Source organism: Marmota marmota, unplaced genomic scaffold (assembly GCF_001458135.2).
Source record: "Marmota marmota marmota unplaced genomic scaffold, marMar, whole genome shotgun sequence".
In the NCBI taxonomy this organism is placed as follows: Eukaryota; Metazoa; Chordata; class Mammalia; order Rodentia; family Sciuridae; genus Marmota; species Marmota marmota.
The window spans coordinates 1,921,407-1,944,667 of NW_025999896.1; the positions used below are offsets into that span (position 1 = coordinate 1,921,407).

A 23,261-nucleotide genomic window follows, 5' to 3' on the forward strand; every position below is an offset into this window, starting at 1 on the left:
TAGCTGCTCTCCTTTCTGGAAGTACAGTCTCTTTTCTGGGTAAAGGGCACACAGATTTTGGTGTCACTTGCCAAGAACAACAGAAAGAGGCCCTGTTTGTTGATGCCATCTGCTTCTGTCTTGAAAGGAAGAGATCATAACATAGTGGCAGCATTCTCTTCTTGTTCTCCGGTGACAAATCTGCTCATCTTTTCCACTGGCAGTGGGGGGGTCCAGGGAGTGCCTGGTGAAATCTGACTTATTGGTAAATACTTGGGAGGTCCTCTCTGTAGTCACCCACAAAACAAACAAAACACTGGTGAGACTTGGGCAGACAGGGTTGGAAGGGATGGGGTCCTAGGAGGAGGAGGCAAGTACCTGAGTAATTGGTTTATTATTGTAACTCTGACCCCTTGTCAGTCCTCAGAGACTCAAGGGGTACATGAATCGTGTATCCATTTCTTCCCTTTTACACTGACTCCCCCACTCTGATCCAGGGAAGGGATAACCTGGGCTATTCTGGGCTGGCAGAGCGTGTGGTACTTCTATTTCTTTCTCTTCCTTTTCCTTCCTTCCTTCCTATACTAGGGATTAAACCAAGGGTCACTTGACCACTAATCTACATTCCTGGTCCTTATTTATTTTAAAAATATTTTTGTAGTTGTAGATGGACACCATATCTTTATTTTATTTGTTTCTTTTTTTATGTGGTTCTCGGGATTGAACCCAGTATCTCACGCATGCTAGGCAAGCGCTCTACCACTGAGCCACAACCCCAACCCGGTTGTTTTTTATTTTTATTTTGAGACAGGGTCTCACTAAGTTGCTTAGGGCCCCCATTAAATTGCTGAGGCTGGCCTCAGACCTGGAATCCTCCTGCTTCAGCCTCCCAAGCTACTAGGATTACAGGTGTGCACCACCATGACTGGTTGGTACTTGTGTTTCTTATGGGGCAATCACAGTGAAAGTCATTGTGACCGTCCCCTTTTCCCAGATGCCTTCCTTGACCCACTTCTTGTGTCTCACTAGGCCCGTTCAGCACCCCACCTTGGATTTTTCTGAAGTACCCAGTAGCTACAGGACTTCAGGGAGCCAGCTTCACCCTGAACTTGGATCTTTGGGAAGGGCATGGGACCAGGTTGCCCAAGGAAGCGGCTGCCAGTTCTCCCAGTGTATTAGTGCCCCTGATGGAAAGCTTTGGACCCCTGGTTAAACCTCCCCTTCCCTTCCCATTCTGATTGCTTTCAGGAGCCCTCTTCAGGTCTAGCTCAGGCCATGTGGAGGTGAAAAATGGTTTTGCAGGTCCATGATGAGGCACCTGCCTTTTAGAAAGGGCAAAGGGATTGCAGGTTGTGGGAAACAGGCTATGTCCTCTCAGAGGTACTCCATGATATATAGAACAGCCACTCCATTTTGAATACAAGTGCCAGAGCAGAGTGACTCACACCTCATTTGTACAAGTAAGCAATGACCATCTGCCCTGTACAACCACAAGGCACAAATTGATAAAATATAAGTGCCAACTTATTTTTTAAAATATTTCTTAGTTGTTGATGTACATTTATTTTTTATTTATTTATATGTGGTGCTGAGGATTGGTTAATTGATTGAACCCAGGGCCTCACACAAGCTAGGCAAGTGTTCTGCCACTGAGCCACAACCCCAACCCCATAAGTGCCAACTTATAATCCTGAATCAAGGAGCACCTAGACACGTGGACATTCCAAATCATATCATGAACATCAGACACGGGAGCTTATCAACCTCACCAGATGAAACCCCTTTACCTGAGACCCATAAGAGGAGGATGCTCCCCATCCTCAAGACTGGATGCAGTGGCACCCTGGCCCCGTCACCAGGTAACTTGTCACAAGCACTGCCCAGGAAAATCAGCATAGAGACAAATCTCTGGATCTCTGATCTTGGGCTTCAGTAGAGTGTACATGGCCCAGACAACTCAAACTGACACTCTAAGCTGACACTCTGAAACTGCAACTGCCATCCAGACCCTCTTTTTTGGCAACTCTGCAGAACTGGTTCATTAAAACCCTTATCTGTCTGACCACCTAAAGAGACTCTTGGACTCTGCATTCATATGTCTCTCTGCCTGTGCTCTTGGCACAGCCTCTTAAGACTTCCTCAGTCTTTCTTTGACCTATAGATATCCTTGTGTGAAGTGTGATGTGTGACTTGAGTGTTACAGATATTAGAAATTAAGACTGGAGCCCAGTGTGGTGGCACATGACTGTAATCCCAGTGACTCAAGAGGCTGAGGCAGGAGGATGGCAAATTCAAGGCCAGCTCCAGCAAATTAGTGAGGTCTTCAACAACTTAGTGAGATTCTGTCTCAAAATAAAAAATTTTAAAAAGGGGCTGAGGATGTGGCTCAGTGGCAAAGTCCCCCTGGGTTAAATCCTCAGTACCAAAAAATCAATCAATCAATAAAAAATAAAAAGAAAGAAAGATAGAAAAAAAAATTAAAACAGGAGTAAAAGAACTAGTGTTTGCCTGGCTTATGACTATCAGATGAACTGTGAGTATTTGGTAAATGAACTGCCACTACTGAAAGTGCTATAGCTTGTGGCATTGTGGAAAGACACAAATGTGTTTGGTCTACCTTAATGGCGTGGTTTGCTCATGGTACAGGTGTCCAAGGCTACTCCATGATATATAGAACAGCTACTCCATTTTGAATACAAATGCCAAGGTAGAATGAGCCTGTGGTGGTTGAGGTGAGCACAGCTGAGGGGAATGTTGACAGCCACAGGCAGGCGTCCCCAGACGGATGGCACCTGTCCAGACCTCCCCTTCTACGACAGCCCCCCACACCGGAGTCCCACCTACAGACACAGAGTTCCAGCCCCTACGGAGTGTCCTTCTGGCTCATCCCCACCGCCCCCTGGACCCTGGCTTTGAGGTCACATGGTCTTTGGGCTCAAGGTGGCCACTCTGTACAAGACAAGGGACTTAGTGCCAGTTTCAGGGGACAGAGATGAACGTTTATATGTAGCCCTGGTACCTACCTATCAGGTTCCAATACCATGCTACTCTGAGGGAGATGGGCGGAGGCAGAGTCCATTTTGCCTCAAAAGAAGCGATTGTATCAAGGCCAGGCAGTACCACGTAGAAGGTCATAGAGGTCAAGACCTTCATTTTTCAGACATAAGGTGGAAGCCCAGTGCGGTAAGCGACTTGTCCAAGGGGTCATATCTTAAACTTTATTTGGGTAACAGAATACATCTCACATCATGTTCCTATCAAAAGATCACAGGCTCCAGGGACCAGAAAAAGCTTCAGTTTGTCATGTCTTGAAGCCATTTGGCAGCCAGGCTTGAAAAATGATAAAAGTTTCATAAACATGTCTGGGAAAAAGCCTCTGTATACTATTAGATGTCTTGTGCTTTGCCTCTGTTCTCAATGACAGTCAGAGATTGTGGAGGGAAGTTAGAAGCAACTTGCTGGATTGTCTCTTGCTCTTCTGACCTGGGTGGGTGCTGGTTTCATGTTTTGGACTGACACCTTCAGGGGGCTTCCAGGCTCTGCCAATTCTGCAGATTACCCCACTCATCACATGCGTCCAACATTGCAAAATTGTCCATGATCCTTGACACCACCTTCTTCCTTAATCTCCTGTCCCATTATCCAATCAATAACTAAGGGAAATATTATTGAAACCACCTCTGAAACTCTGATATACATTTTGTTGTCATTTGAACCTCACCCTCTTTAAAAAATAATTTCAAAACTTAGTGACTATGGTAAAGTTGCCATTTATATATTTATTTATTTCGGTGGTGTTGGCAATAGAGCCCGGGGTCTCCTGCATGCTAGGAAAGTGCTCCACCACTGATCTCCACCCCCAGGCCCTATTCTCACCCTCTTGTGGGATGCAGCCCCTTCTTGCCTAGACAGTTGCTGCGGTCCATTTAAAACAGACACCTCGATAGAGGAGAAGGAAGATGGCGGCGAGGGGAGTGCATTGCCCCCGTGTGCTGCTTCACTGTGTGGGAGTATGACAAGTCAGGACGGCTAAAGGATATCTTGTTAGGAATTTCCAGCAATAGTGGGGTGCTCCAGAACCTGGAGGAAGGATTTCCATCGCACGAGGATCGGCTACGGGGACTCAAACGCGAGAGGTTTGTCGCACGGAGGGTAACACCTTATTCAGCAAATCGCCCCGCGGCTAGAGTCTGCAGTGTGCGCTGGGATAGAGACGCAGGGTTACAGCGCTGCAGTTTCTGCCAGCCGCGCAAGCACCGTACTCAGGGCTGAATTCTGGGTTCCAGACGGGGGAAGGAAGCGGTCCTGCTCGGTTCTACACACCGGTCAGTCCACAGAGGAGGCCAGCAGCCACCATCTTGGTAAACTGACGTCACGTCCCCTGTTTTCGACTGACCGCAACTCATTCAGCCATAGATCAGGTAATTCCAGGCTACAATTCGCCTGTGGCTTGCAAACAGATTGCTAGGGTTCTGCGCCTGGGTGCTTCTAAGAACCTGAGCCTATCGGAGCGAACGCCGAGCGCGGGGCGCCCGAGTTCCGGCTCCCGGAACCGCCCCGCGGAGGCTGCTTCATGAACCCTGCTCCTATCAGAGCATACAACAAGCACTAAGCAGCCGAACTCCGGCTCCCGGAACTGAGCCCGCGGGGACTGCTTCTTGGAGCTTACACTTATAGGAGCTTACACCGAGCACGGAGCGGCCGAGTTCCGGCTCCCGGAACTTCCCTGGACCGGGGCTGGGAGCCCGCGGAAACTGCTTCTCGGTAGGGGTCCTGCCGAGGGCCGGACAGGACTCACCCGTTGCTTTGGTTGCCCGGCAAAGGGAACGAAAGGCTGACATTCGCATACGATATCAACATGGCAGAGATCTGATGTCAGCAGAAAGCGGCGGAGGAGAGAACTCCATCAATACCAGCGGTGACATAAGCAGTTGGTCTCCTGGTAGGGGGGGTGAGGCACAGTCACCTGAGCCTCCTCAATTTGTCGTTGAGCCAGAGGGGAGAAGCCGGGCCGCCGCCAGCGCCCGGAGCAGGCCCAGCGGCTCGCCAGCGTGGTGACCGCGTGACCCCAATTGGAGAGGGGGTGGAGCGGAGCCGCCACCCGCACCCGCAAGGTGGGCAGACCCGCGACCCAGTGGTACATGGGCGTGGTAGGAGGGGCAGGGCAGAGCCGCCGTTCGCGCTTGCAAGGTAAACAGACCTGTGACAGCCGGGCGGGTCAGGCCCAGTGGCCTGCCAGTGTGGTACACATGTCACCCCAACTGGAGTAGGGGCAGAGCAGATCCTTCTCCCACGCCCGGATCAGGCCCTGCCGGTGTGGTGGTCACGTGACCCCAATTGGAGTGGGGGCGGAGCGGAACCGCCACCCGTGCCCGCAGGGTGAGCAGACCAGTGATCAAACTGCAGATCAGACCCAGGGGTCCGCAGGCGTGGTAGGAGGGGCAGGGCAGATCCGCCGCCCGCGCCTCCAAGGTAGGCAGACCTACAACAGACCGGCGGATCAGGCCCAGGAGCCTGCCGGCGTGGTACAAACACCACCCTAATTGGAGTAGTGGCAGAGCAGAGTCGCCGCCCGTGCCAGGAACAGGCCCAGCGTCCTGCAGGCGGGGTAGTCACGACACCCCAATTGGAGTAGGGGCAGAGTAGAACCTCCACCCGTGCCCGAAAGGTGGGCAGATCTGCGACCGACCAGCGGGACAGGCCCAGTGGCCTGCCGGTACGACAGACACGTCACCCCATTTGGAGTAGGGGCAGAGTAGAGCCGCCGCCCGCGCCTGCAGGGTAGGCAAACCTGCAACCGACCGGCGGATCAGGCCCGGTGGCCTGCCGGCGTGGTACACTCGTCACCCCAATTGGAGTAGGGGCAGAACAGAGCCGCCGCCAGCTCCCAGAACAGGCCCAGTGACCTGCCGGCGTGGTAGCCACGACACCCCAATTGGAATAAGGAGAGAGCAGAGCCGCCGCCCGCACCTGCAGGAAAGATACGCAAGCAGTATGAAAAGACAAGGAAAGAAAGGACCACAAGCAATGCAGGTCAACGCAACTTTAGAAGAGGTAACAGCTGCAGCAGATGGAATGTCAGATAAAGAATTCAGGATATACATGCTTCAGATGATCTGGAGTATCAAGGAAGACATTAAACAGCAAAATCAGACAATGAAAGATCACTTCGACAATGAATTACGCAAACAAATCCAGGAAGCAAAGGATCAACTATACAGGGAGATAGAGGTTATAAAAAACAAACAAACAGAAATCCTAGAAATGCAGGAAGCAATAAACCAACTTAAAAACTCAATGGAGAATACTACCAGCAGAGTAGAACACTTAGAAGATAGAACATCAGACAATGAAGACAAAGTATTTCAACTGGAAAAGAACATAGACAGCTCAGCAAGACTGTTAAGAAACCATGAGCAGAACATCCAAGAAATATGGGATAACATTAAGAGACCAAACTTAAGAGTCATTGGGATACAGGAAGGTACAGAGCTCCAAACCAAAGGAATGAGCAGTCTATTCAATGAAATAATACGAGAAAACTTCCCAGACTTGAAGAATGAGACAGAATCCCAAATCCTAGAAGCCTACAGGACGCCGAATGTGCAAAATCATAAGAGATCCACACCTAGACACATTATAATGAAGATGCCCAACATACAGAATAAGGAGAGAATTTTAAAAGCTACAAGAGAAAGGAAGCAGATTACATTTAGGGGTAAGCCAATCAGGATAACAGCTGATCTTTCAACACAGACTCTGAAAGCTAGAAGATCCTGGAATAACATATTTCAAACACTGAAAGAAAATGGGTTCCAACCAAGAATTGTGTATCCAGCGAAATTAAGCTTCAGGATGGAAGATGAAATTAAAACCTTCCACGATAAACAAAAGTTTAAAGAATTCGCAGCTAGAAAACCATCTCTTCAAAACATCCTCGCCAAAGCATTACAGGAAGAGGAAATGGAAAATAACAATGAAAACCAACAGTGGGAGGTAGGACAGTAAAGGGGGGGGAAATAATCAAAGAGGAAAACAAACCATGTTTAGTAACAGAAATAAACAAATATGGCTGGAAGAACAACCCATATCTCAATAATAACCCTAAATGTTAATGGCTTAAACTCACCAATTAAGAGACACAGGCTAGTAGAATGGATCACAAAACAAGACCCAACAATATGCTGCCTACAGGAGACGCATTTGATAGGAAAAGACATACATAGGCTGAAGGTGAAAGGTTGGGAAAAATCATATCACTCATATGGACTTCGGAAACAAGCAGGAGTGTCCATACTCATATCAAATAAAATAGATTTCAAGCCAAAGTTAATCAAAAGGGATAAAGAGGGACACTACATACTGCTTAAGGGAACCATACACCAACAAGACATAACAATCATAAATATTTATGCCCCAAACAATGGTGCAGCTATGTTCGTCAAACAAACTCTTCTCAAGTTCAAGAGTCTAATAGACCACCATACCATAATCATGGGAGACTTCAACACACCTCTCTCGCCACTGGACAGATCTTCCAAACAAAAGTTGAATAAGGAAACTATAGAACTCAATAACACTATTAATAACCTAGACCTAATTGACATATATAGAGTATACCACCCAACATCAAGCAGTTACACTTTTTTCTCAGCAGCACATGGATCCTTCTCAAAAATAGATCATATATTATGTCACAGGGCAACTCTTAGACAATATAAAGGAGTAGAGATAATACCATGCATCTTATCTGATCATAATGGAATGAAACTGAAAATCAACGATAAAAGAAGGAAGGAAAAAGCATACATCACTTGGAGAATGAACAATAGGTTACTGAATGATCAATGGGTTATAGAAGACATCAAGGAGGAAATTAAAAAATTCTTAGAGATAAATGAAAACACAGACACAACATATCGGAATCTATGGGACACATTGAAAGCAGTTCTAAGAGGAAAATTCATTGCTTGGAGTTCATTCCTTAAAAAAAGAAAAAACCAACAAATAAATGATCTCATACTTCATCTCAAAATCCTTGAAAAAGAAGAGCAAAACAACAGCAAAAGAAGTAGAAGGCAAGAAATAATTAAAATCAGAGCTGAAATTAATGAAATCGAAACAAAAGAAACAATTGAAAAAATTGACAAAACTAAAAGTTGGTTCTTTGAAAAAATAAACAAAATCGACAGACCCTTAGCGATGCTAGCGAAGAGAAGAAGAGAGAGAACTCAAATTACTAGCATACGGGATGAAAAAGGCAATATCACAACAGACACTTCAGAAATACAGAAGATAATCAAAAACTATTTTGAATCCTTATACTCCAATAAATTAGAAGATAGTGAAGGCATAGATAAATTTCTTAAGTCATATGATCTGCCCAGATTGAGTCAGGAGGATATAGACAACCTAAACAGACCAATATCAATTGAGGAAATAGAAGAAACCATCAAAAGACTACCAACTAAGAAAAGCCCAGGACCGGATGGGTATACAGCAGAGTTTTACAAAACCTTTAAAGAGGAACTAATACCAATACTTTTCAAGCTACTTCAGGAAATAGAAAAAGAGGGAGAACTTCCAAATTCATTCTACGAGGCCAACATCACCCTGATACCTAAACCAGACAAAGACACTTCAAAGAAAGAAAACTACAGACCAATATCTCTAATGAACCTAGATGCAAAAATCCTCAATAAAATTCTGGCGAATCGGATACAAAAACATATCAAAAAAATTGTACACCATGATCAAGTAGGATTCATCCCTGGGATGCAAGGCTGGTTCAATATACGGAAATCAATAAATGTTATTCACCACATCAATAGACTTAAAAATAAGAACCATATGATCATCTCGATAGATGCGGAAAAAGCATTCGACAAAGTACAGCATCCCTTTATGTTCAAAACTCTAGAAAAACTAGGGATAACAGGAACATACCTCAATATTGTAAAAGCAATCTATGCTAAGCCTCAGGCTAGCATCATTCTGAATGGAGAAAAACTGAAGGCATTCCCTCTAAAATCTGGAACAAGACAGGGATGCCCTCTCTCTCCACTTCTGTTCAACATAGTTCTCGAAACACTGGCCAGAGCAATTAGACAGACGAAAGAAATTAAAGGCATCAAAATAGGAAAAGAAGAACTTAAATTATCACTATTTGCAGATGATATGATTCTATACCTAGCAGACCCAAAAGGCTCTACAAAGAAACTATTAGAGCTAATAAATGAATTCAGCAAAGTGGCAGGATATAAAATCAACACGCATAAATCAAAGGCATTCCTGTATATCAGCGACAAATCCTCTGAAATGGAAATGAGGACAACCACTCCATTCACAATATCTTCAAAAAAAATAAAATACTTGGGAATCAACCTAACAAAAGAGGTGAAAGACTTATACAATGAAAACTACAGAACCCTAAAGAGAGAAATAGAAGAAGATCTTAGAAGATGGAAAAATATACCCTGTTCATGGATAGGCAGAACTAACATCATCAAAATGGCGATATTACCAAAAGTTCTCTATAGGTTTAATGCAATGCCAATCAAAATCCCAACGGCATTTCTTGTAGAAATAGAGAAAGCAATCATGAAATTCATATGGAAAAATAAAAGACCCAGAATAGCAAAAACAATGCTAAGCAGGAAGTGTGAATCAGGCGGTATAGCGATACCAGACTTCAAACTATACTACAGAGCAATAGTAACAAAAACAGCATGGTACTGGTACCAAAACAGGCGGGTGGACCAATGGTACAGAATAGAGGACACAGAAACCAATCCACAAAACTACAACTATCTTATATTTGATAAAGGGGCTAAAAGCATGCAATGGAGGAAGGATAGCATCTTCAACAAATGGTGCTGGGAAAACTGGAAATCCATATGCAACAAAATGAAACTGAATCCCTTTCTCTCGCCATGCACAAAAGTTAATTCAAAATGGATCAAGGAGCTTGATATCAAATCAGAGACACGCCGTCTGATAGAAGAAAAAGTTGGCTACGATCTACATACTGTGGGGTCGGGCTCCAAATTCCTCAATAGGACACCCATAGCACAAAAGTTAATAACTAGAATCAACAAATGGGACTTACTCAAACTAAAAAGTTTTTTCTCAGCAAAAGAAACAATAAGAGAGGTAAATAGGGAGCCTACACCCTGGGAACAAATCTTTACTCCTCACACTTCAGATAGAGCCCTAATATCCAGAGTATACAAAGAACTCAAAAAATTAGACAATAAGAGAACAAACAACCCAATCAACAAATGGGCCAAGGACCTGAACAGACACTTCTCAGAGGAGGACATACAGTCAATCAACAAGTACATGAAAAAATGCTCACCATCTCTAGCTGTCAGAGAAATGCAAATCAAAACCACCCTAAGATACCATCTCACTCCAGTAAGATTGGCAGCCATTATGAAGTCAAACAACAACAAGTGCTGGCGAGGATGTGGGGAAAAGGGTACACTTGTACATTGCTGGTGGGACTGCAAATTGGTGCAGCCAATTTGGAAAGCAGTATGGAGATTTCTTGGAAAGCTGGGAATGGAGCCACCATTTGACCCAGCTATTCCCCTTCTTGGTCTATTCCCTAAAGACCTAAAAAGAGCATGCTACAGGGACACTGCTACATCGATGTTCATAGCAGCACAATTCACAATAGCAAGACTGTGGAACCAACCTAGATGCCCTTCAATAGACGAATGGATAAAAAAAATGTGGCATTTATACACAATGGAGTATTACTCTGCATTAAAAAATGACAAAATCATAGAATTTACAGGGAAATGGATGGCATTAGAGCAGATTATGCTAAGTGAAGCTAGCCAATCCCTAAAAAACAAATGCCAAATGTCTTCTTTGATATAAGGAGAGTAACTAAGAACAGAGTAGGGACGAAGAGCAGGAGAAGAAGATTAACATTTAACAGGGATGAGAGGTGGGAGGGAAAGGGAGAGAGAAGGGAAATTGCATGGTAATGGAAGGAGACCCTCAGGGTTATACAGTGGAGGGGGTAGAGAGAGAGGAGGGGAGGGGAGGGGAGAGGTGGGGAGGGGGGAGTGTGGAGGATGGGAAAGGCAGCGGAGCACAACAGACACTAGTATGGCAATATGTAAATCAATGGATGTGTAACTGATGTGATTCTGCAATCTGTGTATGGGGTGAAGGTGGGAGTTCATAACCCACTTGAATCAAAGTGTGGAATATGATATGTCAAGAAATTTGTAATGTTTTGAACAACCCACAATAAAAAATTAAAAAAAAAAAAAAAGAAGTAATGTATATGTTTTACTACTATTTTACTCCTGTCCATTGCCTTGGAAGAGAGGGGCAGTTTCAGTAAATATTGGTAAAAAAGAAATGTGAAAGAAATGAATTTTAAAAGATAAAAGAAAGAGTAATAAAATGGAAAAAAATAAAAGTGAAGCATTTAAAAAAAAAAATAAATAAATAAAACAGACACCTCATCCCCCAGCATCTTCTCCTACTTAGACCTCTCATTCACAATGCAACCAGCAAGACAGCCAAACACTTTCAATGCTTCTCCATGGACTGGGAACATCTTCATTTCTCTAGAAGCAGCATGGTGTCCAAAAGAGCCATGAGAATTTTTTTAGTGGTCAGATCAGGGTTCAAGCCATGGCTCTACCAACCATCTAATAGTCATGAAACTAGGCAACTAAGTAGCTAACCTCTCTGAGGCTTAGTGTCTCCCGCTGGGTTAGGCAGTATTGTATGCAGGTGTCAGGCACAGAGAGGAGGCAAAGTTCAACTATGGTGAGCTCCCTTTCCCTTGGGTTGACATATAGGATTCCCAACCTTATAGATATCCTATGAATGTCCAGCCTACCTCTCCAACCTTATTTGTCGTGAATCCCCATGTGAAATTCACCCACGAACTTAATGTCTTATCCCTACCATTCCATGACCTCTGATCATTGCTCCTCTGCTAGAAATAAGCTCCCTATTTATCTGGGAAAAAAATGGGGGGAGGTACCAGGGATTGAACTCAGGGGCACTTGACCACTGAATCACACCCCCAGCCCTATTTTGTATTTTATTCAGAGACAGGGTCTTACTGAGTTGCTTAGCACCTCACTATTGCTGAAGCTGGCTTTGAACTTGCAATCCCCCTGCCTCTGCCTCCTGAGCTGCTGAGATTACAGGCTTATGCCACTCACTGCACCCAACCTGAATTGGTTTAGCATAGTGGTTAAGAGATGGACTCCAGGGTCAGATAGATATGGCTTTGAACTGTAACCTTTTGAGCCCTAGTCACTCCATCTGTAAAATGAGGCTATAGTCATCTCTCTCTTCATAAAACTGACCACATGAGACAAGCTCTGCTCTTAGCACGATGCCCAGGATTCTTGCCAGTCTGGGAGCCCAGATTTGTCTCTGAGCACCAACTCTGCTGAACTGAAAAGGTCGCTGAGAGAGCTGCTAATGTTGGCATTTCCCAAAACGTCTTCTAGGGAACACTCGTTCTGCAAGATCATGATTGGCGTTTCACAGGGAAAAGGTTCGGATATCAAATACAGGATGGGATTTACAGGTCAAACCTAGCTAAACAGGTCTGTCGACTACAGGGCCTTTGAGAGTCTTTATTTGCTAGTAGGCATTGTAAGTTTCTAAGAGGTGACAATAATTGATATCATTTTCCAAAGCTGTTTGGCCACAGAATCCTTTTCTATTGCTCTTCTGTAACCCTCCACCCCACTAGAATGAAATTTTCTACAAAACTTGGTTGGAAATTAATGGTCGAAGTAAATATGAGAAAAACAGTTAGTGGCTCATTCAATATTTACTTTCCTCTTGGCCAGAACCAAGAAATGTCAGGCTCCATATCTTTGAGACCCACAAGGCAGGGAGCTAAGATTTCATTGACTTTGATTTTGGGAAACTTTCCTGAATCATTGGCTAGAGTCGCTGGTAGGGTAGAAGTCACAACTGGAAGTTTAAGTCTCTCTGACCCCGTCTTTCCTTCCTTGAATATGCAGGCTTGTTTAACAATCTCCGAGAAGTTTTTTTCTGAATACCCCAGCATCAAGCATTATGCCTGCCCCACACTTTCTGAAATACTGTTTGAACTTTCCTCTTGACATTTACCTTGTCATGTCTCATTCTATTTGTTAGCTATGCCTTTCCTTCTCCCTTGTCAGCTTTATTCCAAGGCAGTCTTCATCACAGTGGCAAAATGCTGTTCAAAGTTTCACATCTGCACAAATAGAGTGGGTAGCATCAATCCCACTTTCCAAGGGCATGTTTCCATTGACTGTTACTCTGATTGGACAGTTGAGATCTCATGCTCGACCTCAACCCATGATCGTGGTCCTGGTGGCGTGCTCAATGGCATACTCGGAGCCCTGAGTTTCTCTTGTCCTGAAAAATCCCCCCCAGAGCCTTTACTTAGAATGAATGCTCCTTCATCCCCACGTCTCACCCAAGGTCATCACAGCCAGAAAAAGAAAAGTCCAATGGGCTGAGCAAGGAGATGTAACAAAATGCAGAGCATCTGAAAAGTTTGTGATAGCAAAAGGCAAGGGAAGACAAAATTAGCAAAGAAGTTTTCAAATTTGGGCCATGGGCAATATATTTGGAAAAAAAAATCTATTAACCTGAAGCTAGTAAAATGTTTGTTGCTCTTGCTTTGGGAATTTTTTTTTCTAATCCATGAAATGTAGTGAGCATGAACAATCTGATATGCATATTTCAGTGGACAGCACACATGACATTAGGTTATTCAGAGGGGACTATAAGCCTCAAAATGTTGTAAACCTCATTTGGGGAACAGGGTCACAGGGTGATGGTAAACCAACTTTAGGGTACATAAAAATTAGGTGGTGGTGAGGAAAGGTTTGGGATTCGGATAATGCGTCTCTGTTGGAAAGAACAGAGTTTCCACACAGCACGCTGGTAATGCACACAGCCAACGGGGTGGGAGGGACAGACCTTGTTTAAACAGGGTAATTTGGACTGCAGATCGTCTTCCACAGTTTTATAAACTTCCAAAGCTGTTGGTGGTCTCAGCATTTTCCCACAGAGGCCTCGTCCCCACACACAGAATGGAATACTCAGAGACCTCCAGAGCTCATCTGGTGTGATTCCATCTCTTGAGGTTTATGTGTAAGTGGAACTACCCAAGATACAAAGTTATCAAGTCTTTCTGATGGTTCATTTTTCTTTTCATGTACTCCAGGCACAAAGACCACTGCTCTGAAGCATTTAGCGTTCTGATAGGTGATGTGTGCACCTGGGCACCTGAAAGTGTTTTAATGTTACTCGCTTCTTTGCTGCTGGTTAATTGTCAAAAGCACAGTAAAACGCAGAGGGGCTCAACACATTTGCTCTTTGGCAAGTGTGAATTAAAAATCACCATGAGATACTGCTACATGCCTGTTAAGATGGCTAAAATGAGAAAGATCAACTATCCTGGGTCTGGGTGAGGGTGCAGAGGAGCTGGAACTCCACCTGGTAGGAATGTAAATAGTGCAAACGCTGCAGAAAACTCTTTCTTAAAGCAATTTCTTAACGAATTAACACATACCGGGAAAAAAGGCATATTATGATGACTTGCCAATTGCTTCCAATGGACAGAATTTAGAATTAGAAAATATCCTACACTGGTAAGCAAGGCTCAACACAGGGTAGGGGATCTGCAAAGGTTGAACCAGCTGGGAGAATTTCAACAACCAATTCTGAATGCATAAAACACAATCTTTTCTTAATAGTAATTATTAACATAACATACTGTTTCCTGTTATGTCATATACCAGTATGGCGCTGTGCAGTAAGCATAGTGTCATCTGATTCCTACAAAAATGAATAATTTAAGCAAGTGAGTATAATAAAGGGTAATGCCTGCTTTTAAACGTACAGATTGTAAAACTGACTTGTCTCCAATAATACATTTGCTTAAATTTTTTTTTTAAATTTAAAGTGTAAAAACAAATTTGTTGCAGTAAAGAAAAGCTTTAAGGGGTATGGAAATAGAGTCTTAACTTTCCATTGGTTATAATGGAATTATCATGTTTTAAAATGCATATTTATCACTAATTCTAAAACAAATTTTTAAATAAGGCAGCTAATTGCTAGAAGAAGGCATTTGATCTAAAGTTATTTTAATGTGGGATTAAGAGTAATTTCAAATTCAAGAGTTTCTTTAACGAAATTAACAATAGAGTATGTCTTCTCCGTAGTTTCTAGAAATAGAAACAATTTATTATGAACTTCTACAAGTATTTTTTACATAAAGCAAGCATGTTAAATTTAAGATATGAATAACCCCAACAATTTTCAGTTTGTGTTTTGCTTTGGTTGAACTTGGTGCATCAGTTATTTGTAAGGGTGTTTATTCCATATGAATACTGTTTCATGTTTGTATGGAAAATCATAGCATTTCATTGTACCCAGTCTGCAGAAGAAGCGCAATTCTACTGCTTGGTCTTGCTTATAGTCATTAAATAAGTATTTTTACATTTAAAAAGTTAACATATAGCTACCATACAGTCTAGCTGTTCCATTCCAAAATGTTTATCCAACAAATGAATGCATAGAAAAACTTGAACATGAATATTCATAGAAGCTTTATTTGTAATAGTCAAACTTGGAAATAATCCAATGTTCACCAGCAGGTGCATGAATAGATAGATTTGGTTTATCCAAAGAAAAGAAGACTACTTAGCAATGAAAAGGAATGTACTGTTTATTTGTTTGGTACTGGGAAGTGAACCCAGGGATGCTTTACCACTTTCTTACATACCCAATTTTTTTTTATTTTTTATTTTGAGACAGGGTCTCACTAACTTGCTGATGATGTTCCTGAGGCTGGTCTCAAACTTATGAGCCTCGTGTCTCAACCTACCAGTTGCTGGGGTTACAGGCGTGCACCACTAATAAACTCAACAACCCTATTTTGCATCATAATTCAAAATAGTTATCCTTGTAATAATGAATTTGGCCTTTGTCCTGGGTTCCTAGAAGGTAACTGCTAAATCTTTAGCGTTTTCCATGTTGTAAGAGTGTCTGTTATTTATGGTGGGATCCTCAGACCACATTTGAATGTATGCTAATGAGGGTGATTCATCATGGGCCTCTAGATAATTTATGCTAATGAATGACTTAGGATGGGGGCTGGTGGTGGCAGAAAGACTATGTGATTAGAAGGTTAGGACTTCTAGCCATTTGATGTCAGCCTGACTTCTGGGGAGAGGGAGGGACTGATGGAGTGACAGTCCAGTGAGTCAATGATTGCTGCCTATGTAATGAAGCTCCAGTAAAAACTGAGCACATCAACAGTTGGCCGAGTCTCCCTGTTGGGATGCAGTGTCACAAGTTCACGAGCTGGGAGAGTAATGCTTCGGAGGAGAGCACACAGGGGTTCCACATTTGGGTCCCTCCCTGGTCTTGCCCTATGTGTCTTTTTTTTTTTTTTTTTTGGTACCAGGGATTGAACTCAGAGACCCTCAACCACTGAGCCACATCCCCAGCCCTATTTTGTATTTCATTTAGAGACAGGGTCTCACTGAGTTGCTTAGTGCCTCCCCATTGCTGAGGCTGGCTTTGAACTGGCAATTCTCCTGCCTCAGCCTCCTGAGCTGCTGGGATTAGAGGTGTGTGCCACGGCGACCAGCCTGTGTCTTTTGCTTCAGCTGTTTCTGATTTGTATCCTTTGGCTGTAATAAAACCCGAGTCAGAAGTCATTGTAATATGAACAGCTCTTGTCTCAAAACTTAACAAACTGTACAATTTAAATATGTGCAGTTAATTGTATGTAAACAATACTTCAATAAAGCTATTTTTAAAAAGAGTTTAGTGTAGACATTGCCTGTCATGACCCTGTCTAGAACATTCCATGGTTTCCCCAGTCTCTACAGAATCAGACCTTTTATGATCTAGTCCCAATATCACTCCAGTCTTGCCTTTCAGCTCTGTCCTATACAAAACCTTTGCTCTGGCCAAACTGTATTCAAGAATTCTCCATGCTTTTCCCTTCTCTGTAGCTTTGCTCACACTGTTCTAGAATGCCCTTTCCTGAGTTACCTGTTTACCTGTTAAAAGTTGATCTATCCCCAAGCCGGCTGTGGTGGTACACATTGATAATCCCAGCAATTTGGAAGGATGAGACAGAGGATTGCAAGTTTGAGGCCAGTCTCCACAACTTAATGATTAAAAATTTTAAAAAACTTAAAAAAGAAACTTTGGGGGGTATAGAGCAGTGGTAGAGCACCCCCAGGTTCAATCCCTAGTACCACACACACACACACATACACACAGAGTTTACCTCTCCATGAAGGCTTAGACTGAAATGCAATCTCCTTCTTGAACCTTCTTGGAGTTCATTCATCAGAAATGAGGTGTCCCTTTCTTAAATTCCACTAATGCTTTCTGTGTGGCATTTTTCATGCTGTCCCATGCTCCTTTATATATGTGCTCATGTACTTAAGTATTTCTAGCTCGACTTTTTTTGAGGCCAGAACTATCATTTTTATCAATCCTTGAACTCCCCAGGCAAGTAGCACAATTCTTGACAAACACAAATGTTGACTAAGCAGCCCAACACAGATTTACCTGTGGGCAAAGAAACGACCCTTACCTTAGGTGAAATAAGCCCAACTCAGAAGGCCAAGGGTTGTATGTTTTCTCTCCTATGTGGAAGTTAGAGAGGAAAAGGGAAAAGAAAGGTGGGGTATGTCATGAAAATCAAAGGAAGGTAAGTGGAATAGAGGGAGGGGACATGGAGGGGACAGAGGGGAGGGGGAGGGAGCAGGGAAGTGCTGCTAGATATTGTGTTCATGGATGAATATACAACAACAAATCCCACTATTATGTATAACTATAATGAACCAATTAAAAATGTGGAAAAAAACAACCACAATATGAAAAATTAAAAAAAAAAAAAAAGAAAAAGGATGGCAAAGAAAACTCTTTCTCTTCTTTCTCTTCCTCAGTCTAAACCACATTTATGATCTTAGCTCTTTTCTTATGCCAATTCCTGTCTTTGGTTTGTGCCAGAAAGATAATTATTCTACATTCTGTCTACCTAGTGAATGCTATCTACTATCCAATATGTTTCGAGTAATAGCTGCCTTAAATCTTGTGTGTGTGTGTGTGTGTATGTTGCTGGGGATCTAACCCAGGGCCTCACATATGCTAAGAAAGCACTCTACCACTGAGCCATATCTCCAGGCCCCTAAAATTTCAATTTAATCCTCCCACCATAGATCACAGTCATCAAAATGTCAGATCCCTGAGCCACCAGGCTGGGTCTGAAGCCTGACTCTGCCATCTACTATCTGTGTGACCTCAAGTAAATTACTTAGCCATGGGCTTTATTACCTATAAATTGAGAATGGTGATAGTGACTACATTTTGTGATTGTTTTGAAGATAAGATGAACTTGTACCTGGAAAGTGTTTAGAGCAGTGCTTGGTCTATAGTAGCCAATCAATAGCCCATGATTCTTTTCATTGCACAGTAGAAGTATTTGGTAAGGAAGTAGAGAGACAAAGGGTTCTGGACAGGGAACTGAGTTGGACCAGTGCTTGGTTAACTACGTCAGAATCACTTTGCATCAAAAATTGCTTTCTGGGCCCTCCAGGGAGATTCTGATGGAGCCCAGGAACTGTCCTTCTGTATGTGCTCCTGGGGCTTGGGGACTATTGGAATAAAAGGAATGCCTTAAATTTGGGATAAGGGGTTAAAGGCTCTGATAGTGTTTCTTCCAATGACTCACTGTGGGATTTTTCTGAGATTCCATTTCTCATGTAAAATGCAGATAGAAATTTTGGTTTATTTTTTGGGTTATGGTGTTTGAGGTCAAACTGCTAAAGTCATTTCTGATGGTGAATTGGGGAGGCTGGTTTACTGGGGTGAAAAGGAACATAAGCTTTCGAATGAGATGAATCTGGATGCAAATTCCCCTGTGAATTCCTTCCAGTTGCTGCATCTGTTCCTAGATGACAATCCTGCACCCAGCCTCTCTTATTCCTAACACAATCCAGATTTTGCTTGGGGTATCACTGCACCCAGATGAAAATACTCTTGCCTTCCATACTCCCTTGCGGTTGGGATGATCATGTGACACAATTCACTCAGAAGTTGGCTGAGGAATTTTGGGAAGGCTTTTGTTTTTCTGAGCCCATTTACCCCTGTGCCCTATTGTCTTTCCCTTTTCTTCCTGCTTGGACATGGATGAGAGGTCTGGAGGTGCAGAAGCCATCTTGTTATTATGAGTACAAATATGAGAAGGAAGCCTACAAGCTGAGCCAAGATATGGAAGGATCCTAGGTCCCTAATGAGCAGCTGTTATCAGCTCTGGGCCACCTACCCCTAGACATACTGTGTGAGTCAAATGAATCTCTGTTTAAAGCAAAGCTAATTTTGCATTGGGGTTATTTGTATTGTAAGGCTTTCTAGGGAGCATTTACAAAGAATCAAGACCCTAGAAACATATCTGAGGCAGTGGGCATTCATGTCTCTTTTCCCATTCTCCAGCTGTAAGACATTCTGCATTTGTTATACATGAGGCTCCTTCTAAATCCAACATCCATATCTACTTTATCAGAAGGTAGAATTGGGCTCTTTGGGACTGGCCTCTGGAAGAAAGGGTCCTACCCTGGGGTTCAGGGAAGATTCTGGGGGAAACCCCAGAAGTGGCTGGGCACAGGTACATAGCATTCTACTCTATGGAGACCACTGCCCCCTAATCAAAGTAAATGTTAAAATCTTCGTGTGCTCTTGAGAGAGATGGAGTGTGCAAAGCTGAGTCCAAAGGGATTCAATGGCCCCTGCTCCAGTGTAAACATAGATGATGATTCTAAGGATCCTTTCCCTGGTGACATACATATTTGAGAATATGAATGAAACCTATTGACCCCCAATACACAGTACTGCCCTATTATTTTCTCCCATAGGGAACTTAAGCACTGGGGTGAATGTGGGTGCTCTTTATGGGGAGAGGGTTGGGTGTCCACTGCTACTGTTTCCTGGCCCCAGCATGGTTTTTATAGGATCAGGCCTCTATGACCCATGGGACTGCAAGGCTCATCTAAGTCAGTCACCCTGCCTGGCCATTGTATCTGGCAGGCCTTTTTTTGCCTTACTGGCACCTCCATTTTGATTAGATCACTTCAGCCATTGCTGGATCCAACAGCACCAGAATCAGTGCAATTGAAGCTCCTGCAAAACTTCTCCATCAAAATACATTGAAAAAGCTAGGTACAATGGTGAACATTTGTAATCCCAGAAATTTGGGAGGCTGAGGCAGGAGGATCACAAGTTTGAGGCCAGCTTGGGCAACTTAGCAAGGCCCTGTCTCAAAAATAAATAAATAAATAAATAAATAAATAAATAAATAAAAAGGGCTGGTGAGAGGGCTCAGTGATAGAGTTCCCCTTGGTTCAATCCCCCAGTACCAAAAAAAAAAAAAAAAAGTGAATACAAAAGAATGTTTTAAAGCAAATGTATTCTTCCTCCATTATTTTAAAAAGGCAAAAAAAGAGAAAGAGTCAAATCTCTTTTTACTACAAAAGTAAAGAAAATCATGCAATGAGATGATCCATTTGGGCCTTTGGCATTGACGTGCCTCCTCATCCCCAAGGCTCCCGGTAGTCCAGGGCAGGATTCTGTCCTCAGCAGACAGTTTTGTCGATCCGTTAGTCCCTTCCCAGCACTGAGACCTCCTCTCAGCCCTTCCAGTCTGAGTGCTCCTCCCTCATGACCTTCACAAACCAGTCCCGTTCTGAGCCCTGCTTAGAGTCGCTGGTGTCACCTCCCTCCACAGTCAGCAGCTTTGAGTAGTTGATCTTCCGGTCTTGGGGCAGCCTCAGCTGGACGGATAGGAACAGGGCTAACCAGAGCAACAGGAGCACACAGCAGGCCTGGTAGAGCACAGCCAGGCTGAAGTGCATGGCCACGAAGCCCCCCACGAAGCTGCCCAGGCTACAGCCACCACCGTAAAAGTGACTTTGGAACATGGTACTCAGAGGCCTCTCTGTGCCAGGGGAGGCCAGGTCCTCTATGGAGGCTCCCACAGCCCACCATAGAGCACCGCTGCTGACGGCACTCAGGATCTGAACAGGGAGGACAGACCACCAGTTCCAGAGGAAAGAGTAGTAGAGCAGCTGCCCGGCAAGGCAGCCCAGCCCCAGCCCTATCACACCCACCCTGGTCAGTTTCTTAAGCAATGCAGTTTTGAATGGATGGAGCAGAATTTCCCCCAGCAAGCCCAGGGCAATGGAGAAACCCATCACAAACTCTCTGCTGCCATGGTCCATCATGTGCCAGAACAGAAAGTTCTGCACGGTACTGACAACAGCTCCTATCAAAATGACAGTGAGGGCTAGGAGAAGGAGGCGGGCGTCGCCCCCGACAAGAGACAGTGCTTTGACGGTTTTGTAGCTGGGCTCCTGACGCCCGGTAGATGGGGACAGGAAACGCAATGCTCACCAGTAAGGCCAGGGTGCTGATCAGCGAATAACCATAGAAATGCACCACACCCGGAGGGCCATTGGTCACCAGGAAGCAGTCCAGCTGCTCTACCAAGACTGCAATGCCACACACACCTGTTGCCATGCCCAGTGATCTCCATATCCACAGGCTTCTGTATCGGTCAGTGGCATCCACAAAATCCAGGTATTCATAAAGGCTGTCGTCTGCCACCTGTTCCAGAGGGGCGGTCAGCAGCTCCCAGAACACCATGAACCCCAGGGAGAGGATGAAAGTCCACCGCAACCCTACCAAGGAGAAGGGAAGGGCTTGAGCTTCCCCTTGGGCAACTGAGGAGTTGGCCACAGTTCCCAGCTCCGGGGCCTTAGGAAGCAAAGTGAGGGTAGTGTTGAAAGCCTCAAAAACATCTTCCCAGGAATTAGCTTTCACCCCTGAAGTGACAGAATGGAGAATCTGGGACATGGTCCTGGCTCCTTCAGTGGAGTCCACTGAGTATTTGTACAGATCACTGAACATTTCTTGGTCACTTTCACCAGGTCCATTTCTTAAGCCAGAGGCTTCCACCATTCGGGGATCCCTCCTGGCTGGGAGGCTGGGTGCCCCTCCTGCTGAGTGCTTTGAGGCAGACTCTTGGACCGGGATGCTGTTCACAGCTAACGTGACCCCTGTGGGTACCACTGTAGTGGTCACCCTACTGCTTCTATTACAAGAGTGGTATTCCAGATCTTTGTCCAAGGCTGGGATGAGGACCATGAAGGGGCTGGCTCCTACCGAACCAAGCAGCGACACGATCAGAAGCACTCTCCTTTTCTGGTAGCTTTTGGCCAGGAAGGGGCAGAAAGGAGCCCAGAAGGCTGCGATCAGGTGCTTGGTTCCCATTAGGATGCCTACCCAGGGCGCGGCCAAGCCCAGCTGTCTCAGATAGAGGGTCAGGAACCGGGTCACGCAGGCATCCCGGACTCCGCACACCAGGTGGAAAAGCCTGGCCACCCCCAGCGCCCTGCTGACGTCCCACTGGGGGTTCGCGCTAATGGCTGCCCAGCTCCCTCAGACCCGGACCTGCGGAGGGCAGCGCGGGGCGCAGGGCAGGTGTGTCCCCATGTCCCCAGGAGGGAGGCTCTGGGATCCCAGCGCAGAGTTAGCAGGACTGCGCCTCCGGCCTCTGGCGGCGCTGCGGTCACGCGACCAACGGCCACCCCCCCACCCCACGTCCGGCCACTGACCCGGAAGTGGCCCTGCCCCCCAGGGGGCGGGGCGGCGAGGGCGGAGCCGCTGCACCTGCCAGGTCCTCCAGCCTCCCGCCCTCACCCCGCCTCCCCCGTGGTGCACAGGTGCACCTGGGGCGTGAGAAGAAGCCTGCAGAGTGCGCTCTGAGCCTGGCCACAGGCCCCACCTGGCCCCTGGCTACCCCGCATTGCCCAGGAACTTGAGCTAAATTCCTGGATTGTTTCTAGCGAGTAAAACTTTCATGCTCAAACTGGGGGTGGGAGAGCAAAAATGGAATGAATGATATCCATGAGTCTCCTCCCTCCCTCATCTTCTTCAGGTCTTTACTAAATGCCCCCTGATCAATGACCACCCATAGGGATCATTCCTGTCCCCCCTAAGTGAAATTGCCAAGCCTTTACCGCCATCCCCAAGACTCACACTCCTGTGCTTAATTTTTCTCTATAGCACTTCACTGTCAGATGCACTATAATTTCTATTTCTCGTGTTTACCTTGCTTATTGTGTTTGCATCACAATCAAAGTTTCAGGAAGGCAGTGTTTTTTGTTCCCGGAACTACACGTGAGTTGCACCTAGAAGAGTTGTGA

General features: G+C 44.8%; 1 protein-coding gene across 1 annotated transcript; it reads right to left on the bottom strand.

The window, feature by feature from the left end:
• Positions 1–20,447: 20,447 nt before the first annotated feature.
• Positions 20,448–22,862, bottom strand: Mfsd6l (major facilitator superfamily domain containing 6 like). The gene is given in 3 exon segments (XM_015504521.2): positions 20,448–21,413; positions 21,415–22,489; positions 22,756–22,862. Coding segments are annotated over 3 exon segments (1,911 nt in total). The 3' UTR covers positions 20,448–20,684.
• Between the last annotated feature and the right edge of the window lie 399 nt (positions 22,863–23,261).